Source organism: Trichomonas vaginalis, chromosome III (assembly GCF_026262505.1).
Source record: "Trichomonas vaginalis G3 chromosome III, whole genome shotgun sequence".
Lineage (NCBI taxonomy): Eukaryota > Parabasalia > Trichomonadida > Trichomonadidae > Trichomonas > Trichomonas vaginalis.
This window is the reverse complement of record NC_067205.1, coordinates 25799041-25826322: the sequence shown is the minus strand read 5'-3', so window position 1 is coordinate 25826322 and position 27282 is coordinate 25799041. Positions and strand designations below refer to the sequence as shown.

Below are 27282 nucleotides of genomic sequence, written 5' to 3'. Positions count from 1 at the left end.
GAAAATAATGGAAGATTAATTCAAGACGTTCAATTGCAAAACACACAACAACCATATGCACCACATATCACGAAACAGAAGATATATCAATGGCTATTAGCACATAATTTGCAGGAATATTATAAACCAACAAGATATTATATTACTTTTGACTTCGAAACATTAGAGACTAAAGAAGAACTTCAACTTTCTGAATGTGCAACTTTGAACGCTTACTTAAAACCATTTATGGTATCATCAACTGTCAAAATAAAGCCGCAAAGCGGCGAGGTCGTAGACCGTGATAAAACATTTACGAGGAATTTTTGCTTAACATCAAGTGATTCGTTCATCTCTGATTGGATTGAATTTTTATTTTCAACCTGTTCATTAGTTGCTAAATCAAATATTGAACAATATGAAGAATTAATGAATACATTAAATGAGAAACAAAAGGAAGCAATGAAAGAGCTTTTAGATGAAGAATTTAATAAAGTGAATATCATAGGTTTTAATTCGGGAAAGTTTGATTTAAATTTAATTCTTCATGATTTAAACACTGCAAAATGGAAGATAAAATCAATGCTGGGTTCTTCTTCTCAATTTAAGCAAGTCATAGTAAAGAAAACAAACTGTCCATATGAATTAAGATTTATTGACATCAGAAATTATATAGCGGGTGGAACATTAGACCAATTCACTCAAGATTTCGGAAACAATAAATCACGTGTTAAATCCTTTTTCCCTTATCAATTCATCACATGGGAGAATTACGAAGATGAATTATATAAAAGGAACCATTCACTCAAGATTCATTTTATTCAGCATTAACACAAGAAACAATATCCGATTCAGATTATCAAATATATCTCAATGATGCTAAAAATTTTGAGAATAGATTAGAATATTTTATTCATTATTGCAATAAAGACGTTGAAATTATGATTGACCCAATTGATAAAATTATTGAAGAAACATTTGTTTATAAAATTGACATGCTTCATAATCTTTCTTTATCATCGAATGCATCAATGATTCGTTACGCGTTAGCATATAAGAACTTCAATCCTAACGAAACATATCCAGAAGAAGAAATGTGGAATCAAGTTTTGAATTAACAAAAAGTATTGGAAATATAAAATTGAATCATATAAGAAACAAGATGAAAAGCGAAAGGATACTAAAAACAATGTTTCAATGGATGACTATCAATACTATCACGATTTAATCCTTTCATCTAAATGCAAAATGTGTGGTAAAGCGTTTACATATGCAAATAAACCAACATTGGATAGAATCGATAATGAAAAACCACATACCAAAGAAAATTGTCAGTTAATGTGTTGTTATTGCAATGTCGTAAAATCAAATAAAGATGAAGATGTTCAACGTTTAAGAATCAATTTAAGAAATTATGCATTAAAAAATAATTTACCAATGACTTTAGATTCAGTTGAAGCTTATCACATTCTCCGTAATGGAATTACTGGTGGTCTATCAAATGTTCAACATCGTGTTAATCTTAAAGGAATCACGCACATTAATAAACTTTCATATAATCCAGAAACTAAAACTGTATCAAATGAGGACACCACCAACATTATGACTCATTTCGTTGGAGTTGACTTTAATTCATTATATCCTTCATCATTTTCATCTAATCCTCATGATTTCATTCAATATACTGACCATAAAATGTATATGCCGGGAAGATTGAATGGTGTTATCATTTGTGATACAGCAACAAAGAAAGCAAAAGCACTGGGAATTATTAGAAAGAAAAATACTTTATTCGTGGTGAAGTAAAGGGTCACATTGATGAAAAATACATTAATGATTACATAAACTTTTTACCGATAATAAGAAACTTAGATATTATCACAGATGAAAAAACAATTGGCAGTTTTATGTATAATTACATGAAATCAAACAATCTACCAGTTGACCAGAAACAGAGAAATTAACTCAGTTAGCATCAACACACAACCAATATCAACCATTTTCTTCTTATTATCTATGGTATCTAATAGACAGATTTCATTTTATCATTGATGACATTCAATCAATTTTAACATTTACTAAAAACACTTGTTTTAATGAATTTGCGAACGAATTTATGAACGAAAGACAAAAGGCTGAATTAGAAGGAAATAAAGGAAAAAGTTTATTTTGCAAGATTTCACTTAATGGATCATATGGTTACGATGCAATGAATACACAAAATTACACAAAGACTAAAATAATGAATGCACAGAAGGCACGCGTTGCATGTATGTCAAATAAGTTTAAAAACATAAGAGAAATAGGTGAGGATACATATCAAGTGATGCTTAAAGATAGATTTTATAGATGTGATACATGTTTACAAGAGGCATTCTTCACTTTAGATAACGCAAAATACTGGTATTTGGTTTTCATTTATGATTTTATGTATAAATGCTTGAATGTTAATCGTTTTCATTTCATTGAAGGTGATACTGATTCATCTTATTGGGCAATCGCTGGCGACCCAAATCTTCCTAACACTCAAGCATTTCAAGCAATTGTTACTGATAAACAATTTTATGATAAAAACATTTTCAAATTCGCACCATTTGATTTCTTCTGTTTTGATGAGAAATTTAAACCTAAATTAAAGAATAAAGCTGAAGAAAAAGCACATGAGAAGAAGTTATTGGGTTTAGCAATTGAGAAACAAGGTGATAACATGGTTGCTTTATGTCCTAAGTGTTATACATCATTCAACGGTTCAATTGATGGAAGTGATTTTAAAAAGATTGCACAAAAAATGAAAGGTGTTAGTTTACAACAAAATAAACAATTAACACCTAAAAATTATTTGGATATAATAAATGATAAATTGATATTTGATGGTCAGAATATTAATTTACAACTTAAAAATGGGTCAATGACTCGCTTAACAATTGGTAAGACTGCATTAACAGGAGCACACACTAAGGCTGTATGTTGTGAAAATGGATGTTGTATGCCATTTATTTAATACAATTTAAAATTTTATTTTTAATAAAATGCCACAGAAGAGACAAAAGGAACCGTTAATGATGGTTTTGATACTATGATTCAAAGAGGTGGGCACCCTTAAAACACTTATTTTATTTTTATATAAATGGATAGCGTAGATTTAAAAATTTTAATTGATAATTTAGTACTTATATCAAATTTTCTTAATTATTATGAATTAAAATCATATCTCCAAAAATTGATAACAATATAACGGGTGATGATATGGAATATTATTATCCATATTAATAAAAATGAAATTTTGAAATATCATATAAAATAATTTCTGAAATTAAAGACAAAATTAAAATAATGATATTCAAAGGGAAAAACTAAATCAAACTTAAACAGTTGAAAGATTTCAAAAATAAGTATTAACAGAAGAAGATATTGATGAATTATATAAATTATATATCATGAGCCGCAAAAACAAAAGGTGCAAAACACCCAGGTCCTTCAGACCATAAATGAAGCACAACTTTAATTTATGATTCATTAGTTAAACCATATTCAGCCCGACTTTTAAATGAAGATCAACTTTTGGAATTCATCCTTCAACATAAACTCGAAGCGGAAAGTATATCAAACCTTTATATACAGCATATTTAAAACAAATGAATAGAATACATCCAGAATTAATGAAGGAAGGAATGAAATCCAAAATCAAAGCAGATAAAATTAAACCACTTGCAACACCAAAACCTCCAACGACAGTACCGCCTCCTCCTTCAGTTAATCCTTCATCATTCACTTTATTATATCCATTTCAAACATTAAAGAAGCAAAAAGATTTTAAAAAGGATTTCAAGATATTAAATAAACCAATTGACACGAAATTCAACGTTAAAGGAAAAATTTAGTCGACCTTCATTTGCACCATATCCATATTCATACGAAATCGATCATCTGGAATATTCAAAAGGAACGTTACTTATTTATTTGCCATTAACATTAACACTAGATATTTATATTGCATTCCGGTGAAAGGGAAAACAGAACAGGAAACAAGAAGAGCTATTCAATACTTACTAGATCATGAAGAGTAGATAATATCAGGGGTGAGGTGATAAGGATTTCAGGCAGCTATGACTCATTATTTCCCACAAATTAATTTTTTCTTCTCATCCTCTCCATATACGTTTCATAATAAAATAGTTGATGCGGTAATGAGAACTCTTAGAGATGCGTTAGGGGTTAACGGTCAGATATACTGGGATGGAAATCATGACTCCATCATACACAGTTAGTATATTATTACAATAATACATGGCATAGAACTATAAACATGAAACCGGTGGAAATGAAAAATGATATTTCAAAAGAATGGGAATATATTAGAAAGCAAATGGAAAAGTTAAATGATGTTAAAACGTGAACAAATTAATTCGGGCTCATGAATTTTAAACAAGGAAATAAAGTTTTAATTCATCTCGATTATGGAAAAACTGATAAATCAATGACAAAAAGAAGACGAAGATTTGACACAATAGCTGAATTTGTTAGATATATTAACGGCAATGCATTAGTTGAAGTTGACAATAAATTAATAGAAATTCCGATTTATTTATTACTCCATTATATTTAAATAATATTTAATTTTTTTATTTCGTAAGAAATGAGTGACAACAAAGCAGTCAAGAGTCCAGACGATGAATATAAAAAGAAACTAAACAGAATTAAATCAAAAATATGCTATTACAAAAAGAAGCCGCAATGCGGTGGGGTTGAAAACGATAAAGAGAGGAAAGAAATAATCGAAAAATTAGAAACTTACCGTTCAATCCTTAAACTGAGTGAAGCAAAAATAAAAGAATTTAATAGAATAAATAAATTGATTGGAAGAGATGAATTTAATAAAGATGAATTTTTAAACTCAATCCAAATTTAATTTTTATTTTTCTTCGACAACGTCTCTCTTTCCATCATTACTGCATAACCACATTTTCTCAGTTTTAGTGGTTTGTTATTTTTAGCAAGTTCTCGCATCATTTTTATCGTTTCCTCCCTTGTTATGATTCGTGGTAAATTTTGAGCTTGTGGGGTATCCATTTATGATAAAAATAAAAATTTAAATTATGCCGTTCTAAAGTTTGTGACAACATGACATTTTGACAACAGTCCCGGAAATGATTTGTCATGACTTCATCGTAATGAGTGTAAATGACCCAAAATAATGTTTTCATTAATGGTTTCAGGTTATTCAATAATTAATTATTTTTGAATAACTGAAGGTGTCACTACGTCACCATGTGTCACTCGGTTAATTAACTTCTCTGAAAAAATGAGACAACATGACATTTTGACAACACAGCAGGATTAATGAGGAAGGCATTTATGAATTATTTTTGAATAACTGAAGGTGTCACTACGTCACCATGTGTCACTCGGTTAATTAACTTCTCTGAAAAAAATGAGACAACATGACATTTTGACAACACAGCAGGATTAATGCAAAAATAAATTCAAATCATACTTTATAAAGCATCATTTACAGGTATTTCATCGTCAGTAAATGAATCCTCATTATCGTTTGGTTCAACCTGTTTATATAATCCTTTCATTTCTTCTTTCAAAACATAACACCATGCTTGTTTACCATCTATTCTTCTCTGTTTCCTATCACATTTATCCTTAATACTCATTTGGAAATTCTTGTCTTTCATGTCTGATGGTTTGCAGAATAGAGCATTTTTACATGTCATACCTGCACTCAATTCATCATAATGTGTATTTATCCATTCATCTAAAAGATTTGTTGATAACTCGATTAAATCTTGTTTGGCTTCAGTCATCGGTATGATTCGTACATTAAATGATGAAAGGTCGTAATTGATAAAATATGTTAAAAGGTTATCATAAAATTCCTTTGTGCATGAATTCATCAAATTCTTGAAGTAATCAAATTGACCCTTAAATTTACCATTAACTCTTAAAACTACGTATCTTCTGTCTCCAACTTCAATTTTGACAGGGTAGACGTTGTTAGTTACGAAAATGAAATTAGCAACATTCTGAGCAGTTCTTCTGGGTTGATTCTTTTCATTAATTCTAATCTCATTATCCGTAATAATTGATTTCAAAGCGTTGAAGTTTGCGAGTCTGTCTTCACCAACATTCTTGAGTTCATTAAGTACAAGAAACATTTTATTCTCAACTACTGAGTTGAAATTACCCGTTAGCTCACTTATTTCAGTAATATTTTTACATGAATAACCAGCAAGGAGTTCAGAAATAATGTCTGTAAATCTGTTTTTACCTGTTCCCTGAAGTCCTTTCAAAATAATTGCTGTTTCATTCTTGATTCCAGGATGTTGAATCATTGATGCAATCCAGCCGAGAAGGTATTTATACACTTCATCGTTATTATCACATATGGCTTCTTTAATGAAATTCATAAACATCTCAATTTTTGAGTAATCAGGCTTTTCGAGAACGTTGTATTTATAACCTTGAAACGTTGAGAAAACATCTGGGGAATCAGATTTAAAGCAAACACCCTTAACGGTTAATGAGGATAATTGATTTAATAGTACGTCCCATGCTGTTATGGTTTTACCTTCTTCTTTAATTAATTTAATCATTTTGAGTGACTCTTTCATGTTTGACTGAAGAACGAATGATATTTGATTCATTTTGTCGTGTATGTTGTAATCTTTCTGAATGAAGTATTTATTTCCACAATCTACAAAACGGATTACACGTGATAAATCCTCAATTACTTCAGAACTGTTTTTATACTGATGATTTTCAGCCTTGCGTCTAATATCTGTTATCAAAAACGAGTCATCAAGTTTTATATCAAATGTTATTTTTGGCTTACGTAATAAAGGCAAAACATATTCATCATAATATTCCTTTTGATAAAGTTTTAGAATCTTCACCAAAACAAATGGAGAAGTCATTAAATGTGCATATCTACTACGTGCTTTTTCAAAATTACTTTTTGCATTTTCAGTTAAATTGCAGAAATTATAAACGTTATCGTATGCTTCATTAATTAAATGATTAGGTAACGAATTAATTGCTTGAAACAGTGTGAATAATGTAACTTCTTTTTCTAAATTCATGTTTCCACCGTCATTATGTACTTCAAAATCACAGATGCCATCAACTATGCTCTGGGCAAGTTTATCGTCAATGTTTACATCTTTGTTTTCATTCATGATAGTCTTTATTTCTTCGTTCTTCTGTTCAACTCTTACCTTAATATTCAAATCATTTAATATATCATTCACTGTTCTAGTTAATGTTGAATCATAACTTCCACGAATGAATGAGTATGTATTGATTGGTTCTGTTGCATTCTTGCGAACTCTTGAATCAGCCATAACTACTAATGAACGCTTTGAATCATCCATAGAAGTCATTATGTCAATATCATAATCATTGCAAGAATAACATTTAATCATTCTGTTCGAGGTTGAATAGAAGAAATTAGTGTTGCAATAAATGTGAAGACCTCCTGAAGCGGTTTTAACGATAACATCTTTATCCGAAAGTTTTGATAAAATGTCTTTTCTAACTGTTTCTTTAAGTTCATCATTGTATGATTTATTGATATCAACATCTATAATCGTTAAATTTGAAATTTTATTTACTAATAAAGCCATACCAGTTTTCCTTCCTCTTCCTCCATCATGTTTGAGGTAGTTATGTAAATCAATCTTGTTTTCACCAATTCTTTCGTTGAGGGTTTTAGTTTCTGCCACAACTAATTCCTCAGCTAATGAATCAATAACTTTTTCATCAGAAACGATATAGTTCCTGTTGTTTGTTGCTGTCATTTATATAGGAATAAAAAAATAAAAATAATTTTAAAACTAACTTTATTTTTGGACTGCATCATATTTCCTGTGTTGTTGTCAAAATGTCATGTTGTCATCATTTTTAAAAGAAGTTAAATGACCTGGTAGCACATGGTAACATGGTAGCACCTTCAGTTCTTCAAAAATAATTAATTATTGAATAACCTGAAACCATTAACGTAAACATTAACGATAAAATATATTTTTGGTCGTTTATGACAAAAATAAATGGTTCATTTACTCACAATATTTTTTTACAAAACGACCCCAAGCTTTTAACTTCTTTTCTGCAGCTTCTAATGCTATCTTAGCGAGTTCATATTCTCTAAATTCTCTCTTTAAATTTTCTTGTTCCCATTGGTCTAGTTCGTATGGAGAATCTCTATAACCATAACATATCTCACGTTCATGTTCTAATCGTTTTTCGCACATTTTTCTAACTTCTTCTTCAAACAAAGGTTTAGCATTCTCTACTGTATCTTCGAGTTCTTCTTCATCTAACTTCTCATGAACTTTCTTGTCTATGGAATCCATAATTTTTCCAACTGCTATGCAATATTTTGGAGAAGCCCACATTGCTATATAGTTTATAAGTCTTGGGTCTACATACGTTCCTCTAACCTGTTTGATTTCATCAGGAATTCCTGCATGAATTTTGTATAAAAAGCAACCGTCTGAATTCCGACGGTTGCTATATTCTTCACAAAATGCCTTATAATACTCTTCCCAGGACTTATTTTCCAACAACTTTCTAAAGTCTTTCCTAAACTGCTGACACATATTTGTTGCATTAATGTAACCATCCTTGTCTCTACGTAAGACTTCAATACCGTTATAAGTGCCTTTTGTGAATGTTTCACCATTAGATTTGTTAGTGAATGTTTTTGCTTCGACCGACATTACTGTTCTTACATACAAAATAAAAAGTTAGAAAAAATAAAACTAACGCTATTTTTCTATCTTGAGAAAATACATGAAAATTCATAAATGCCTTCCTCCTGAACTGTTGTCAAAATGTCATGTTGTCACACTTTTTTAAAGAAGTTAATTAACCTGGTGACACATGGTGACGTGGTGACACCTTCAGTTATTCAAAAATAATTAATTATTGAATGACCTAAATCATGAGACTTTGTCTCCGGACTCTTTGAGTCACTTAACGTAATCATTAACGTAAACATTTATTTCTGCAGTTCATCCATTACTTCATTACCTAATTAATTACAGACATAAAATATATTTAGTTCATTCATTGAACACGGTACCATGCAAATACAGTCACAAATGGTGGCATATAATCTTTACCTGAACCTGTTGGATTTGTTGTGAAAGTATGGACATGATTTCCTCCTGGTTCAGTTGGTCGAAAAGTCTTTTTTGCTGAATGGTTATAATCTGGAGATAAAACATCATAGCCAGCTTCATATTCTGAGTTGTATAATGGGTGGTCTCTTAATGAGTGGCTATGGTCGCCAGAAAAGTTTGTAGTTCCTGTATGAGTGTGCGGGGGTAAGTTTGCTTCTTTAATTTTCTTCGAACCTCCTGTTTGCTTTGAATATCTAGCACAGTATAAGAATTTATCTACAATCTGCTTCCACATACCAAAACCTAAAACTTCTGAAGGATTTGTTGAGTTCATTGATGTATAAATAGAACCAACAGGATATAATGTTTGAAGAATTTCAGTCTTTAATGTTTGAAGCTCTGTTTTGTCTGCTTTCTTATCATATAAATCTTGAGCAGTGAATTTAACTTTATTTTCATCATCCATGACATAAACATTTTTACATTTAATTTTTTTTCATCGTTGTTATGTTTTCATTCGATGTTAAACCTTGTGGAAAGTTAGGAGGATTATAATATAATGCATCCCCATCAGTTCCGTCAACCGTTCCTTCAATACTTTCTATAGCAACAGTTGAGAAGAAGTTATGTGTATGGTTCTTATCCGCTTTAAGGTCTAAACATCCTGAAACCCATCCTGTATCAGCTTTAGTTTTAAAAATCTTCGATGTCCATTCATGATACCATTCAACCCTTTCTTTAATTTCATTATCTTTTTCATCCACATATTCCTTATCTGCCTTCTTCATTAACTCACTAGCCACATATTCCTTATCCACCTTCTTCATTATGTCGTTTAGGAAACCTTCTATGAATTCCTCATTTAAATTAAATCTTCCAATCTTCAAAACTTTAGGAAATGCATTTAATGCGTAATATCTCTGTTCTTCTGGTGGAATTGATGTTATATCATCCGTTATACCTTTAATTTTTGAATTCATAAATAAAATTTCTTTTATATTTGATATCACTGCACCACCTTTGCAAACGAATTCGAAATGGTCATTTTTCAATACTATCTCCAAATCTCCATATTTCAACCTTTGCGTTTGTTCTGCCGTCTTTGAATTATATGCATATATGGCGTATGTAATGGTCTGAGGGACCTGGGTGCTTTGTGCCTTAAGTTGTTGTGGTTGCTGTTGTTTAATCATTTATTATGATTTAAAAATAAATATTTAATCTGTTATCTCATCAGCTATTTTTCTATTTGAAATTGCCATAATATTTCATTCATGAATTCTAAATCACAATCAAATAGGTCAGTTATTCTAAATTTAATATTTGATAAATCTTTTGAATGAAGAATAAATGAATTCCCGGATAATTGAAACGGATATGATAAAGAAAATGTGTTTAAGTTGATGGATAAAATGTTTTGTATTGATGGGTAAGAGTTAGGGTCTAATGTTTGATGTGAAAATCTCATTGGGGTATTAACTTTATCACATTTGATTAAAATGAAATTGGAACCAGTGTCAGAATACAAAACATCCCCAACATCTTTTTCAAAATTTAATATCCCCAACAATGAACGAAGATGAGGAGTACAAAATTTAATTTTCAGCGGGAATTTAATAAGGTTATTTATTTCATCAAGTTCAAAAAGTTTATCAGGTTTTGATTTAAAATTTTCTTCATACCATACGATAAATGATTCATTTAAATAACTTAAAATCATGTTAATATCCCATTTCGCTATCACATTATTTATATACATATCATACGTTTTTTCATGGTCATCTTTAATAAATGATATATAATCTGAAGGGTCTAAAAGAATGGGATTAAATTTACCACTCACAGAAACGAGAGTAACATTATAAATTCCGCTAACTGTTAAATTTAATTCACAGTTATTATTCGAAATAATATTGATAATTGACATTTTTATTACGATTAAAAATATGGTAAAGCGTTATTTTCCAGTGATAAATAAAACTAGAATAAGATTACCTCAAGAATTCATAAATTCAACGAATAAGAAATTCATTCATGTTATAAATTTTAGTGTTTTCAGAAAATATGAGTCAGTGTCATATTCATCAACAGGTTATATTTCACTTCATTCAAATTTAGTTCAATCAAACCCATATAATGACCATTTCATAAGATTTTCAGATGGTATTAAAAATGTAATTGATAGATTAAAATATGAACAGATTGACAATATCGAATTTTTGGAATTTTGGTTTAAATATCCCGATGGAAAAAAGATTGAAGTTAAAGATAAAGCTGATACTATAACAAAAACAATTACAATGACCGATCCGGATAGTGGGGAACAAAAAGAAATAAAACAAACGATAGAAACTGGTGAAAGGTCAATTATTATTGATTATGATTCAAAGGATTATTATTCGATAATGTTAATGCTTGAATATTAAATAGCCTTAACAAAGAATTTTTCAAGTGATATTTTATATTCATCAACTATTTTATTGTATATGTTATTATAAGTTAAATGTAGTTCAGTTGTTGCTCCGTTCTTTGATATCTTAATTGTGCTAATATCCTTTATAGGATTTATTTTTGCAACTGTTCCGCAGCATGAAACCTCATCATCTATGAAAAATTGAATCTTAACGTCTGAATCTTGAACATCACAAAGAATGGCGATAATGTGAATTAATGATTCATAAGGTAAAATAATTAAACCAGATTGGTCAATTAAATTTATTATTGAATCATAATTATTAATTATTATATCACGGTAAATTTTCATTAATTCAGAATTAATGTCTACTTTATATGGCGCATTGCGACTGGAATCGTAGATTCCTGGGTTCTCGATGTTTGATGAAAGAGGTGGGGGGTATGTTGGATATGTGGGGATTTCAACGGGTTCTTTACCGGGTTCAGATAAAATGATTGGGTCTTCATCTTCTTTATTTTGCTCCTCCTCTTTCTTTGGTAAGTCACGAGTTAATAAATTGGACTGTGTTGCTGACCTTGTTAATTCAGGACTAACATTAACTTTAACATTTTGAATAATTCGTGATTTATCATCATTTACGTTATAACCAACCGTAATCTCTGCTTTTGCGTTTGTGTTCTTTTGACTTGTGAAACGTCTTCTCATTTATAATTGAATAAAAAAAGAAAAATATATTTAAAGTTTTATTTAGTTGTTACGGTAATATCCCAAGGTTCATCCTTGTTTGCTTATACTTTCTTTGTAACTGCACCAATTATGTTATTGATAATGATTTGAGTTTCTTCCAGTCTTATTTTATCATTTACAATATCTTTAATCATTTCATTACATGCATTCTTAAAACCATCTGATTTTTCTAATTTACGTCTATCACTTTCTTTAATTAAATCAAAGTTATAACCTTGTTGAGAATAAAGTGGTTTCTTTATCAATTCCTTGAACGCTTCTGAAAGTGAAGATGAAGAAATTCTTGCCACTTGAATTGGTTTAAATTCTGCTTTCATTGCTTCTTTCTGTTCATTGAACAGTGGATCGAATAAAGCAACTTTAAAGAATTTCTTAGCTGGAATTTCAGGTCTCAAATTTGCATATTGACCATCAAACTGATTAACATATTGAGGTAATCCGTTTGGTCCTTCTTCAATAGCGTTTAATTCTTCATTGAAATAAGAATATGGATTATGACGGTATGAAAGAATTGGTCCATCTTTACTGTCTCCGATATGTTGTTTAACAGCTTTTCCATTTTCATCAAATTGCATAGGATAACGTTCATTATATGCTTTACGTTTAGGATAATCCGTCATTGTTAATTTATACCATTTATGACTTTAATATTTCCTTGACCATCAGTAACAAAACTTCATTTATACCATCAGGTTTTCCATTTGGTCCTGTAATGTCTGCTTCATGTGCTTCCCAATTTGGTCCATGACGTTTGGCATATGCTTGAGCTTCTGGTAATGTTAAAACGTTTCTCATTTGTTTAACATCTTTTGAAGACCGCAACAATATGAACTAATTCTTTCATTCCATCAGGAACTTTCATAGTTCTATTATATGCACCCTTTTTGTTTGTCCCTTGTTTTAATGGAACCTGTAGAAGATTTGCTATTTCTGTCATGTTTAATTATAAATAAAAAATAAAAATTAATTATAAAAAGTTAATCAAATTTAACACTTCCTTTATTTAAATCAACTATTATTTTTCCATGTTCACCTAATTGCTGATATTGTGTGTAAAGTTCATTAATGCTCATTGGTAAATTCACTTGATAAAGCATAACGTTCAACTGTTGACGACTAAACCCACTGAAAATGAAAAGGGTTGATAGATTTGATTTAATGTTTGTGCTTAATGCTTTGAAATATTGAACAGCCATAAAGAATGAACACTGAATGTGTCGACATTGAGTTAATAACTGATTAAAATATGATTTCTCATTTGTTATTAGTTTTGATTTCACGCATCATCTAGAAAAATGAGTGAATGCAAAAATTCTCTATCAAAATTTGAAATAGAAAGTGTTTCAAATAATTCATCCCGTTGTTTATCAATAATTTTATCCTCTAATCCTTGCTTCTTGATTGTATTATATAATTCTTTATACATTAAAAAGTTTTTTAAATAATCTTCTGCTTCTTCTTGTGATAAATAAATAATTGGAATTTTGATTAAATGCTTTAAAGATTCAAATGTATCATCTGAAGGTGAACCTGAACGGTTGATATAAATTAACACATGTGAATAGGGGGAAGTGTTAGCAATAATGATAATTTGTTTTAATATCGTTAATGTTTTACCTTTATTCTGTTTACCAATTGCTGCAGTGATTGAATTTAAGTAACATTCAGAATATGGAATTTTCATTAATTTTTCCTTAGATAGAGCATTTCTATTATCACTCAATGCTTCATTAATCATATCATCTACGTATGTATTATATACTCCGCTAATTCTTCATAAGGGGTGGATGAATTTAAATCCATTTAATCAAAAATAAATTTATAATTTTAAACATTTCTATTCATCAATATTTCATCATATGAACTTCTATACTGTGGTGGTGTACCTGTTGGATGATATTTCAAACCTTCATCCGGTGTCCATGTCCAATACGTAGTCCTAGTAAACCAAACCTGAGGAGGATTTGTCACCTTTGAACAGTAAGTGTCATTTTCACCCTGAATGATTGGATAAGCTTTCACTTGTACTGTAACTTGTGAGTTGAAAGTTTCTAATCCATCAAAGAATATACCCGCTCCATCACGTTGAACTGGAATAGTGCATAAGAATGAAGTTTGGTCTTTCCATGTTCTAGCTAATGGCGTGCCATCATCTCATTCAGTGGTCTAGTTAATGAGTCCTCGTATTCTTCCGCATTCATTCACTCCATCTAAATCAGAAGCTTGAAGCATACGTGTAAAGAATATGTCACCCACTGTGGTCATCGCTTGATCGGGGAAGTTTCTGGAATCTATAGTGACCTGAAGACCTCGAAGCATTGGATTTTCTAAAACTGTTCTTTGCATTGCATTCTTCGGAAATGTTAACACAACATCTGTAACATTATGAAGAGCGTATGAGAAATCTGAGCTAATACCTTCAGGAGTGATGCAACCTCCATTTAGTGAACGAACGTCAATATGTTGAGCTGGAATCATGAATGGATCTTCCTTACTGAATAAACGTGGTATTGCTTTAACTGATTCTTCAATTAAACCGTATCCTGGTGTAATGCATTTATCCTCTAAAACTTCCATCTTTGTGCATGAAATAATAACGTCATCAACTGTTGCGTCAGCAGATGTAGCGGCTAAGCTTGTAATTAATTTGGCAGGAAGTCCGATTTGTTGGAATTTGCGATCATATTTATAAACATGATTCATAATCTTTTCATAATTTTCATCAGTTATCTTTTCATAAACGTAATTTTGTAAATCAGCAACTCTTAACGGGTCAACCTGACAAAATACTAAAGTATCCCTGAAAACATAATATTTAAGAATGATTCACCAAATGATTTAGGATAATCATCGAACGCCTGAAATGCTAACAAATCATTTACCGGAATAATCATATCAAAAGTGACATCAACTTCTTCATTTGCTTTCTGAAAACTTCTGAAGGGTCAATATATTTACCACATACTGAGTTATCATATTTTTGAACATTATTATATAACGAATGAACAAACTTTTTAACTTTCCTTTCTGATTTTGGTTTATATGTTGCAAATGCGAAAGATTCACGGGCGCAATCCATCTGAAGATAACCGGCATCACCTCTTTCGGTTTCTACTTCTAATTGTTTAAAGCTTTGATTTGATGATTTGTAACCAACGAATAAACGCATGCATTTAAAAGCGGCATCACATGTGAAAGCTTTATTTGAAACTAGAGTTGCTTTAACTTTGCGTTTAATATATGTGTCACCTAATTGGTTCACATCATGAGCCGGATTTGTAATTCTTAAATGAGTTTGTTTATCATCAAAATATGGAGCATCAGAGTCATAGCATGAACTTTCAAGTTCTCTATAATATCTTCTACCGTCATTCTTTGCGAATATTTCATTTATCTTTTCGAATGAATGAAACACATTTCCATTAATCGGTTTAGTGTTTGGCACCAAATAGTTAGTCGTCATTTATTAATAAATAAAAAATCAAAATTAAAAGATGAAAATGAATTTTTAATTTTAATGAAATAATCAACTATGGCTGCAGGTATATTTAAGAAACTGTGGGATAAAGTAAAAAGAGGAGCGCATAAAGTTTGGGAAACATTGAAGAAGGGAGCAAATTGGATATTTAAGAATAAAGAAGCAATTAGTGACGTTGCTGAATCAATAACACCAAAAGCCGCCCCAATAAGAGAAATATTAAATAAAGGAGAAAAAGTTTATCAAAGACTTCAACCGATACTAAGATAAAAATAATATTTATTTATTTTTCCACTATCTACCTCCTATTTTATTAAGTATTCCTTCAGCAATTCCACCAACTGCGTTACCTGCTTGTGCTCCCATCGCCGGATTACCTGCTTTAGTACCTAATACTCCACCTATGATAGTTCCTGCCGTTTTCGCTACTGGTGCCAAAAAGTTTGCAACGGGTTTAATAATATTTTTATGAACCCAACCTGCAGCTTTCTTAATTCCATCCCATAATTTTTTAAAGAATCCTGCAGCCATTTCTGATTTAATATTAATTAAAAAATATATTTCATCACTTATATTCTAATTTTTATTTAATGATAAATGAAACCAATTTTAAAAATAAATGAAACGGAGAAGGAAGAAATAAATGAAAGTGAAGATGTTCAACAAAAAATAAACGTTGTTAAACCAATTACTGAAATAAAAATTTTTTCATCTGTTGAAGAATTTAATGACTATTATGCTAATAATAAAAAATTATTTGAAGAATTGACAACGTGTAAATTGAATAAAATGTTTAAAGTTGATGGATTCAAAATTTCAAAAATAAAAGGAGTGGTTAGTTTGAAATCTATTCCTCAATCAAGAATCACCTCATTAATGAAAATAGATGATTTAACAAAAAGAATAGAAATTATTGAAGAGCGAATAAATCAAATTATTGATTTCATAAATCATGACTCGTTGAGCCCGGGTCCTTAAAGCCCATCACTGAGTTCAAGGTTATATTCATCAAATATTTCATTATTAAATGCAACTTCTGCTAGTTTATTTATTTTTTCAATACGATCATTTGAAAGTCTATCGTTTAATTTTTTCTGAAGTTTTTCATTTTCATGTTCGAAGCTTGTAAGTTTGTTATCTTCAAATATTATATTAGTTTCATATATCAAATTATGATATCGGTCATATTCTTTTAAGTGATAAATAAATACAAAATTTACGGTTCCTTTAATTTTAAATTCAAAATTAATTTTACAACAGCTTTGTGGATCAATTAGTAAATCAATCAAATAATGTTCAAAATCAGATATTATTCTTTTTCCATACATTTTATATTAAATAAAAAAATCTAACTTTATTTTTTCGGAGTTTTGTGACGAAGTGCGAATCTTCACTTTGTCAAAAATATATTCTTTTTATTAATGGTAATATAGGAATTGTAGGAATAAAAACTTTTTATAAATTATTCATAAATTTTTAAAATTTGCTATTCGGAAGTATGTTCAAAAATCATTCAATTATGTGAGAATTCTTACGATTACAAAAAAAGTCACACAACCCGCATCATATACTACTTTTATTATTATTTTTTGTTTTGAATCATTTTTTTACTAAATCATCCTATATTACAAATTAATACATATAATTAGGATTTCATGTTAGATATTGACAACCAAATAAAAATTATATCTAAAATTGATTTTTTTTTCATTGTTCCACTATTAGTATGTAGAATCAATTTGAGAAACATATAAATATAATATATCATTATGTACAACTCGGCGTATAGTAAATATCATTAATTTATTTAATTTCTGACGATAATGCTCAAATTATATGATATATTACACACATGTAATGATAATTTTGCAAGTTAAAATTGATGAGTCGCATTATTTGGTTTGATTGAAAAAAGAGGAAATTCAATTTTTTGAAAGCTTTCACAAAAGAATAAATCATCTAATATTGTCTCATAATCTTATTTATAGCTTTTTCACATATGCTATCGTTTTCAATGATTATCAAAATCATTTTTTTGAATAGATGTTCAAATTTCGAAAGTGTTGATAAGTTGGTATTATCCATAATATATGCAAATTTATTTCTGCATCAAAATCTTAATTTGAAGAAAAAATAATCGTAAACCAAAGATTTTACACTGAATATCGGAAACAATGATAGTTATCCATCATATTACTATTTTCAAACAAATTTCTACATTTTCATTTTTGTGACAATTAAATTTTAATGTTTTGTTGTTTTTTATCTCTTTCAAAATCGATTCCGGAAGTAATAAACTTAACAGGACAAGCATTAGACACACAATTTTCGATCAATATCAATTCAGAAGCTATTATTGTTTCCCATAATTCTTTTGCGTATTACGTTTTTAATCCAGAAAGTTTTTCAGTTGAATTTCCAAATGGAACTACAACAGATATGGGTACCATATTATATATACCATATATAGAATACATGAGTTACAATTATAATCTCAGTATCCGTTGCCAAGGTTTAAAAACATTACATGCCATCATTTTCAAGAATAACTACAAAGAAATAACCAGTAAGTTTTATACATTGAGAAATACATTTGGCAAAAAGTTTTATTTACCTTCAAGTGACTGCATTCCAGATGATAGTGAATACACAGTTTATGGTTATAAAGGTGTCCGAATATATGTTATTTCTGATGTTCCTTGCAATATTACTTTTTATCGCGCTCTTAATATTTTAATGGAAAATCATTTTGAAGTTTATTCGAAAGGAAGACCGGAATATAAACACTATCCTGATTCGGATCCAGAGTATTCTGTTTACAATGTTACATTCGCATATTTTGATGTTGTTGCAAACTTCACACAAGGACAATTAGCTGGTGTTAAAAGTATTCAAATCTCAGATCCAAGTTATCAACTTCCTCCTGATGCAGTTGTTTATGCACCATTTTCAAACATCACAGATCTTGATGAACCTCCAAATCGCGAGATATATAGGGTGTCCAAAGGTGCGTTTAGCACAGCGCTCTATATGAGACTATTAAAGGAGATATATGCTGATTATAAATATATAATAAAAAATATGAATATATGTATATGATGAGTATGTTGTATTTTGGCGCCATGCCGGGATATAAAATGAATTTTGAGACAAGAGGCGGTTTCGCGGGAAATTTTGGCGGGATTTTTTTCATTTTTTTAATGAATCATAAAGAAAACATCCTCGCTCTTGCAAAAAAATGCAAAGACTGTAAAAAAATCTACGAGACATTGGTAAAATGCTTCGGTATGGATGCTCCTAGCTATTCCACTGTAACGTATCATGTTAGGATGTATCACTTCATGAACAAAAAGGCGCCCATCATAAAATTGACAAAAAATCGCCGGATCAAAGAAAAATCAAAGCAATTCTTCAAGCGCTAGATGAAGACCCAAGAGCATCACTCAGAAGGATAGAGGAGATGACAAAGATACCACGTACAACAGTCAGTTATTATCTGCACAATTATTTAAACTACAAACTAGCGTATACACGTTGGGTTCCGCACAACCTTAATTCAGTTCAAAAAAAATCTAGAGTCCAATCTTCGAAAGAGCTCCTCTCTATATTGGGTGCGTATCAATCCAAGAAGTTTCGCTTTTTAGTAACAGGGGACGAGTCTTGGTTTCAATATGCAACAGAAGCCAAAATCATGTGGATCCCGAAGGATGAAAATCCGCAAACATTCCCGAAGAAAAAAATTAACACACCAACGATGATGTTGTCGGTTTTTTGGGGCGTGAATGGCATCATCGCAATTGATATTCTTCAAAAACCTAATACGATGAATGCTCAGTATCTAATTGACAATGTTCTTACTCAAATTATCAATTCTGATGAGTTTGAGAAATCCAAACAACAAAAACAAAAGTTTGCAATTCATTTTGATAATTCAAGAGTTCACAAAAGTCATAAGGTAATGAATTACTTGTTGGAAAACAATGTCAAAGTTGTTCCAAACCCAATTTATTCACCTGATATTGCACCCTCTGACTTTTATTTATTCGGCACGCTAAAAAAGAGAGCTGAAGGACGCGAATTCGCGAGTCCAGATGATCTTGAAAATTTTGTAAGAGAGCAATTTGAGCAATTTTCTCATGATGATTTAAAGCGTGTCTTTGAAGCCTGGATCGATCGCTGCGAACGCGTGATTGAATCCAATGGTGATTATATTTAAATAAACTTTATATATATGTAACTTGTTTATTTCTATTCGCAGTATTCAGGTTTGTGCTAAACACACCTTTGGACACCCTATATCAACATTTGAATTTCGATGATTTTATATCATTAAATTGGGGTGACTTTGCTAAATGTTATAATGGCGTTAAATTATATGAAACACATGGTGCAGTCTTCATCATTCATAATCATGAAGAACTTGTTTTAGGTAATGGAGAAGATTGTCCTCCTGTAATATTACCAAATGGAGTTACTTTGAAACCAAAACAAGGCTCATTTAGATTAATTGCTGATTTTGTTTGGCCAACAACAGTAGATGGTACATGTGATAGATCATGGACAGAATGCAAATGTGATACATTTGATTTTGTTTATGGGTTTAAGAATAAGTATTTCCATTTCAATTATGAAAAGAAAGAGAGAAATAAAAATTTGGTTAATTGCTATGGCTTTATGAACCATGGTGGTTACAATGGCCCAAGTGAATATGAACAACAAAGTATTATAAAAAATAGCAACGATCAAATTTTTTACCTAGAAAATTATTCGGAACAATTTATACAACCAGAAAGACTTCATTCAATAATGTATCATTATCCTCCAAATCTAGGTGAATTTTTGATAGAAGAAGTTACAATTACAAATACTTTAACAGCAAATGTAGGTGTGAATGAATTTGAATGTCAGCCGTATACAATTTACAATATGTCATTCACTGGACCAAACAAGGAGCTAGTCATATTTTCAAGTGACAATATCACAATTTTTAATGATCTCATCTTTTCTCTGTATGGTACAATACCAAGGAAGGGTTATTATTTAGTATCTGTAGGACCAAATACAAAATTCCACATACACTTTGTAGTGAAATCGGATTCTTATTTTTTAAATACTCTGATTATTGCAAATGCTCAAAATCAGCAAATACCACGCGTGAAAGATTCATCTGAATTGATAACTAAACGCATCATTCCGTCATCAATTGATGTTTATATATTCGGAGATGATCCTTTGGAAGTTACATTCATGAGAGATGCAAAATCTAATGATACATTATCATACTTAAATTCGTATTATTTGGATGGTGAATTCACAGAGATGACATCAGAAAAAGAAGAATATACAGTTTTGAACACACACTTCGTTGCTTTGAAGATTAAACAACATTCACTTAAATATAATGGAATATATGGCATAAAAGAAGTTAAATACATGAATCCAAATAATCAAAAATACAATTCATTTGCTACTACATTAATCAGTTATATGGATCTTTTTGGCACATGTGATAAATGTTTAACAAAGGTTTATGTTCCAGATAAAGTTCCGGAGAAGAAGGAAGAAAACGTTCCAAGTGGTAAATATGCTATGACACCGGAAGAGGAAGATTATAAAATCGGTAAAGGCAAGTTAGTTGTTTTGAGTTATGATGCATCGTCCAAATTAGAAATCACAGCTAAGATCGGCGATCATTCCGTTGATGTTAGTGGCAAGAAGAAATCCGCCGTCCTCTTCACAGAAGAAGGATATCTTACGATCACAAACAAGAAGAATAACAACAACAATAAGAAATCACAAGTCTTCATGTACATATACGACATCTCTAATTATCCTCCATTCGACTACTGGATCTTCATCACGGGCACACCGACGATCCAAGCTAAAGATTTCGGTGTTGACAGCAAGCACTTGTTGGTAAGCGCATCGCGATCTTCGCATCTTTCTTCAAGTCGACATCGACACTGAACATCAAACTTCCTAAAGGCGCAGATGCTAAGTTCTACTCACTCGACGGTAGTGATGCAAACATCCGTCGTCACGCATCAGAAGTCGAAGACTTTGTTCAGACAGAGCCAACAGTCAGCGTCATCACACCATCATCAGAAACAGAAGTTGAACAGATCTCATTCGAGATCCACACAGAAGATTATCCAGAACTTGCTATTGAAGTTTCTGCAGTATCAGACATCAACAATATCTCTGTTATTCCAGAATCATCTCAATCACCAACACAAACACCATCATCATCAAGCGATAAGAAACTTTCAGTTGGTGTCATCATCGGCATCTGTGTTGGATCAGTTGCAATCATCGGTATCATTATTGTTGTTTCAATTATCATTGTCAAACGAAAGAAGCAATCTCGTGTCATTGCCAAAGAGGATTCGCAATCAGATCCTGAACATAGTTCTGAAACAAATAACTAATTTATTTTATTCAATTATATAATTCATGTCATAAAATGTCAACATGGTGTTTATATTTTTATTTGTTTCTAATATAAAATATCGATTTTACATAAACAAATTTTGATAAGATATTTTTTTTCAATTTTATAATTGAACAAAGTATTGACTCAAAGTATTCTTTGAGTACATTTAGATATCTTCATTTCAATTAACGATTGAATTTCGAATAGATTGTATATAATTCTAGTAGAGTTCAAATGAATGGCACCATAATCAATTCATTTGAGACAAATTCTTAACATATAGTGTTCGAACCAGATGGTAAATATTATAATAATTTCACTTTAGAATCATCTGAAATCAAAAATATCTTTTAGATTTAAAATATAGGGTGTCCAAAGGTGCGTTTAGCACAGCGCTCTATATGAGACTATTAAAGGAGATATATGCTGATTATAAATATATAATAAAAAATATGAATATATGTATATGATGAGTATGTTGTATTTTGGCGCCATGCCGGGATATAAAATGAATTTTGAGACAAGAGGCGGTTTCGCGGGAAATTTTGGCGGGATTTTTTTCATTTTTTTAATGAATCATAAAGAAAACATCCTCGCTCTTGCAAAAAAATGCAAAGACTGTAAAAAAATCTACGAGACATTGGTAAAATGCTTCGGTATGGATGCTCCTAGCTATTCCACTGTAACGTATCATGTTAGGATGTATCACTTCATGAACAAAAAGGCGCCCATCATAAAAATTGACAAAAAATCGCCGGATCAAAGAAAAATCAAAGCAATTCTTCAAGCGCTAGATGAAGACCCAAGAGCATCACTCAGAAGGATAGAGGAGATGACAAAGATACCACGTACAACAGTCAGTTATTATCTGCACAATTATTTGAACTACAAACTAGCGTATACACGTTGGGTTCCGCACAACCTTAATTCAGTTCAAAAAAAATCTAGAGTCCAATCTTCGAAAGAGCTCCTCTCTATATTGGGTGCGTATCAATCCAAGAAGTTTCGCTTTTTAGTAACAGGGACGAGTCTTGGTTTCAATATGCAACAGAAGCCAAAATCATGTGGATCCCGAAGGATGAAAATCCGCAAACATTCCCGAAGAAAAAAATTGACACACCAACGATGATGTTGTCGGTTTTTGGGGCGTGAATGGCATCATCGCAATTGATATTCTTCAAAAACCTAATACGATGAATGCTCAGTATCTAATTGACAATGTTCTTACTCAAATTATCAATTCTGATGAGTTTGAGAAATCCAAACAACAAAAACAAAAGTTTGCAATTCATTTTGATAATTCAAGAGTTCACAAAAGTCATAAGGTAATGAATTACTTGTTGGAAAACAATGTCAAAGTTGTTCCAAACCCAATTTATTCACCTGATATTGCACCCTCTGACTTTTATTTATTCGGCACGCTAAAAAAGAGAGCTGAAGGACGCGAATTCGCGAGTCCAGATGATCTTGAAAATTTTGTAAGAGAGCAATTTGAGCAATTTTCTCATGATGATTTAAAGCGTGTCTTTGAAGCCTGGATCGATCGCTGCGAACGCGTGATTGAATCCAATGGTGATTATATTTAAATAAACTTTATATATATGTAACTTGTTTATTTCTATTCGCAGTATTCAGGTTTGTGCTAAACACACCTTTGGACACCCTATAGATGCGATATTTTATGTAAAATACTCATTTATCTTTTATCCCAATAGCTGTTATCAATCAAACAAATTTTGAAAATGTAACAGTCCAGATTTCTAGCACAGCAAAATAAAATAAGCATGAGGTAGTATGATATAACTAACGTTCGAAATATCCATGTAAGCATGTTATAGACCGAAAATAGATTTTTTCGGTTTTCTCTTCAAATAATTGAAAGAATGATACTATTATAGGTTTATTATATTATATAGCATATAATCATGCTATAGCCGAAAATTATAAGTTTTGAGAAGATTGAATATAACACAAATAAATTTGAATGTAAGTTAAATTGCTTGTTGTTTTTAATAGCTATTTAATGAGAAATCCAATATTGCAAAATTCAAATTGAATGATTGAAAGAACAGAAAAAGTCATTCTTTTCAATTTCGAATATGTTTCATTGTATTTATAATTATATGGCAAATAAGATATTTAAACTTGATTTTTGAAGGAAAATTCACAAAATTGAATAAATTCAAATAATTTTTATTCAAAAATAAACTAGTTATTTGAGTTTAATACTAATTATCTATTCAAACTACAAAGTTTGTAATTTAAAATATTTTGTGAGATCAGATTGAATTAATTCAAGGTTCTTTTCAATTAATATTAATGACCATATTACGCATTTTCGAACATTCTAAACCAAATATATAAAAATGGGAGACGAATGTTAAATTTGCTAGACATGGGGGAGTTGTCTGCAAAGTTTTAGCTCTTATCTCTAACAAAAAATTAATTTTTAAAAAAATGACCGAATACGTTTCACAGCGAGAAAAAAATAAAAGGCAAGATAGAATTTTCTAGACATAAAGAAGTTGTTTACCGAGTTTTAGCTCTTATCTCTAACAAAAAATTAATTTTTAAAAAAATGACCGAATACGTTTCACAGCGAGAAAAAAAATAAAAGGCAAGATAGAATTTTCTAGACATAAAGAAGTTGTTTACCGAGTTTTAGCTCTTATCTCTAACAAAAAATTAATTTTTAAAAAAATGACCGAATACGTTTCACAGCGAGAAAAAAAATAAAAGGCAAGATAGAATTTTCTAGACATAAAGAAGTTGTCTACCAAGTGTCAGCTGTTACTTCTTCTCAATACTGATATAAAATAAAAATCTTTATTACCCAGATTTTCCTTACTTTTACCACTCCCCATGTAATTTCTGGGGAAAACGATAATTCATTTTTTTTATGGATGAATAGATCGTTTTCCTAGAAAGGACCTCATATCTCTGGCTAAAAAGAGTGTCAGATCCTAAATAGGTTATTGATCTAGTGTACAAATCCAATAAAAAGCCTATTTTTTGGCTTTTTTGGTGCTCATTTTTTCGAAGATCTACATGAATATGGGGAAACCATCGGATTTTTTTGGTTAACCCACATCTTCATGTAGTCTGGACTATCTTTCCTCGAAGGACCTCTTTACGGGTGTAAAAACTCATAAAGTTCTCAAAAGATTCATTCTCGATCTCCATGCTGAAAGAATTTACAATAAAAAAGAGATCTACGCATCAAACTACAGCCATAAGTGAACTGAACCCCTAAAGCTCAGCTCTTAGTTTATCAAAAACGTCGAAATCCTTCTCATTGCAATCAAATTTTCTCAATAACTCATAAGAAAAATCGAATTTTGATTAAGCCGATGTTATAGGTATCACAAATACTACAAACTTGAGCAATATCGAAATTGCCAGCAAAAGTTTGAAATTGCATTGCTTATATTTGTTTTGTAAACTAAAAATCTGCTTATATTATTCATTAATTTTTTATATATTATTCATATACTTTAATAAAAACAATACTATTTCACCTTAAAAATGAATTTCATAAGTCAATATTATTTTTTTGAAAATGTATCAATTTTCGATTAAAACAACATGAGAATAAAATTTACGCAAAATTATTTTAAAAAATGGTTTTAAAAATTTACAATTGATTAAGAATAAGATTGGAAGAAGTTTTGAAGTTTAATTTTAAGAAAAAAAATTCGGATATTATTCATGGATCTAAGTAATCTGATATTTGAGTATCGGCACTATGCATAAAACATATATTTATAGTTTTTTTGGATTTTTATGATTTTAAATATATTCAAATTTGGCAATCCAATAGATTTTTAAAAAATAGGTAAATAAAAATAGATTACATATGCAGCAGATTTAGAATATGAAACAAATCTTATAGTGACCCAAAAAAAAATTCATGATCCAAAAAAGAAAAAAATTGGCTAGATGGGAATCAAACCTTGGCATAATGAATCATTATGTCGGATGTTTCCACTACACTACACCAGCAGTTCGAAAAATACCCTTGGTGGTTCTATTTAATAGCTACTCCCAACGATAGGCGGTGTCCCCAGCTTTAGAGGGGTGGTAAAAGTAAGGAAAATCTGGGTATTTATTTAACCTTTATTGTTTCATTAAACTTCATTTATTTTATATTATAGTTTTATTCTTTTAGCTACTTGTAAAATAATCTAATTTTATATCATCATTTTACCGGATTATTCTTCAGTACATCGATTGTGTATCTAAAATAATATCATTATCCTTATTCTGTTTTTTCCAAAATTCTTTTAAATATCTTTTTTGGTTAGATTACTTTATACTTTTTACTTTTATTTTTTAATTTCAAAAAAAATTTGGTGATTGTTCTATTCTGTTACAATGTGCATTATCATATTCTAATGAATTATTCATTACATACATTTAAAAAAACTTGTTAAAAATGAAATTAAAAAATTATGTTTATTATTACGCTGTGAATGTGTCAACAGCGGTCATGCCTGTATCTGTATCCCATATTTGCCACAACCTTTCTGTATCTGCATTTGTGTATTTCGGTTTTAGCTGATACATTTGATTTGGCGTGTAATTTGTTCCAGTTAATGGATTAATTGGGAGATCTTCATGCGGTGTGTTATTATTGTACTCCCAAATAAAGGCAGGAATAGCCTGAATGCTTTGGCAGCGCTCCAATGTCGGCCAGAATCTCTCAATCTTCCCATTTTGGTAGGGAGAATGAGAGTCTGTATGCCGCCATTGGACGCCCCAAAGATCAAGTAGATCTTGAAAGGCGCCCCTATTTTCTGAACCGTTGTCGGTCCAGAAACAATAAGGGGCGCCAAATTCAATGAAGGCGGAAGCCGCAACGTTCGCTGTCGTCGCTGCCAGCATATCTTGTATTTGTATACACGCTAGGACTTTGCGGCTAAAATCGTCGATTATGCCATAAATATACTGGCCACGAACACCCCTAAAATAATGAACATCTGCGTGCCAGATAAGATTGGGTGAAAGCGCCCAATATCTTACTGCTGTTTCTGGCCCGGCATGCTCTAATCGCGTCTTGGTGAAATGATTTTCTTTGAAGTATCTGCGTACTTCTCTA

General features: G+C 30.6%; 8 protein-coding genes and 3 pseudogenes across 11 annotated transcripts, besides 5 other annotated features; 5 read left to right on the top strand and 6 right to left on the bottom strand.

The window, feature by feature from the left end:
• Positions 1 to 17079: part of a mobile genetic element that runs on past the window's edge.
• On the top strand, positions 921 to 2640 carry TVAGG3_0765060 (annotated as a pseudogene). Its single transcript has one exon. A coding segment is annotated over exon 1 (1720 nt).
• TVAGG3_0765050 (uncharacterized protein) lies at positions 4616 to 4888 on the top strand (the record flags this gene model as incomplete). The annotated part of the gene is made up of 1 exon (XM_051245781.1): positions 4616 to 4888. One exon carries the CDS (start codon positions 4616 to 4618, stop codon positions 4886 to 4888), a length of 273 nt encoding a protein of 90 aa, XP_051092368.1.
• TVAGG3_0765040 (uncharacterized protein) lies at positions 5475 to 7784 on the bottom strand (the record flags this gene model as incomplete). Its single annotated transcript, XM_051245780.1, has 1 exon — positions 5475 to 7784. The coding sequence occupies one exon, from the start codon at positions 7782 to 7784 to the stop codon at positions 5475 to 5477; it is 2310 nt and encodes a 769-aa protein (XP_051092367.1).
• On the bottom strand, positions 8043 to 8705 carry TVAGG3_0765030 (uncharacterized protein; the record flags this gene model as incomplete). The annotated part of the gene is made up of 1 exon (XM_051245779.1): positions 8043 to 8705. One exon carries the CDS (start codon positions 8703 to 8705, stop codon positions 8043 to 8045), a length of 663 nt encoding a protein of 220 aa, XP_051092366.1.
• TVAGG3_0765020 (phage tail repeat-like family) lies at positions 9055 to 9576 on the bottom strand (the record flags this gene model as incomplete). The annotated part of the gene is made up of 1 exon (XM_051245778.1): positions 9055 to 9576. One exon carries the CDS (start codon positions 9574 to 9576, stop codon positions 9055 to 9057), a length of 522 nt encoding a protein of 173 aa, XP_051092365.1.
• TVAGG3_0765010 (uncharacterized protein) lies at positions 9596 to 10303 on the bottom strand (the record flags this gene model as incomplete). The annotated part of the gene is made up of 1 exon (XM_051245777.1): positions 9596 to 10303. The coding sequence occupies one exon, from the start codon at positions 10301 to 10303 to the stop codon at positions 9596 to 9598; it is 708 nt and encodes a 235-aa protein (XP_051092364.1).
• TVAGG3_0765000 (uncharacterized protein) lies at positions 11902 to 12231 on the bottom strand (the record flags this gene model as incomplete). Its single annotated transcript, XM_051245776.1, has 1 exon — positions 11902 to 12231. A coding segment is annotated over one exon (330 nt), but the record flags the coding sequence as incomplete, so codon positions are not given.
• TVAGG3_0764990 (N-acetylmuramoyl-l-alanine amidase family) lies at positions 16046 to 16282 on the bottom strand (the record flags this gene model as incomplete). The annotated part of the gene is made up of 1 exon (XM_001307530.1): positions 16046 to 16282. The coding sequence occupies one exon, from the start codon at positions 16280 to 16282 to the stop codon at positions 16046 to 16048; it is 237 nt and encodes a 78-aa protein (XP_001307531.1).
• A 1665-nt stretch (positions 17080 to 18744) lies between the features above and the next one.
• Positions 18745 to 20047: a mobile genetic element.
• Positions 18841 to 19967, top strand: TVAGG3_0764970 (annotated as a pseudogene). The gene has a single exon. A coding segment is annotated over exon 1 (1127 nt).
• A 510-nt stretch (positions 20048 to 20557) lies between the features above and the next one.
• On the top strand, positions 20558 to 22125 carry TVAGG3_0764950 (uncharacterized protein; the record flags this gene model as incomplete). Its single annotated transcript, XM_001307532.1, has 1 exon — positions 20558 to 21718. The coding sequence occupies one exon, from the start codon at positions 20558 to 20560 to the stop codon at positions 21716 to 21718; it is 1161 nt and encodes a 386-aa protein (XP_001307533.1).
• Positions 22126 to 22548: 423 nt separating this feature from the next.
• Positions 22549 to 23850: a mobile genetic element.
• Positions 22645 to 23770, top strand: TVAGG3_0764940 (annotated as a pseudogene). Its single transcript has one exon. A coding segment is annotated over exon 1 (1126 nt).
• Positions 23851 to 24015: 165 nt separating the features above from the next.
• Positions 24016 to 24857: a mobile genetic element.
• A 1791-nt stretch (positions 24858 to 26648) lies between these two features.
• Positions 26649 to 27282: part of a mobile genetic element that runs on past the window's edge.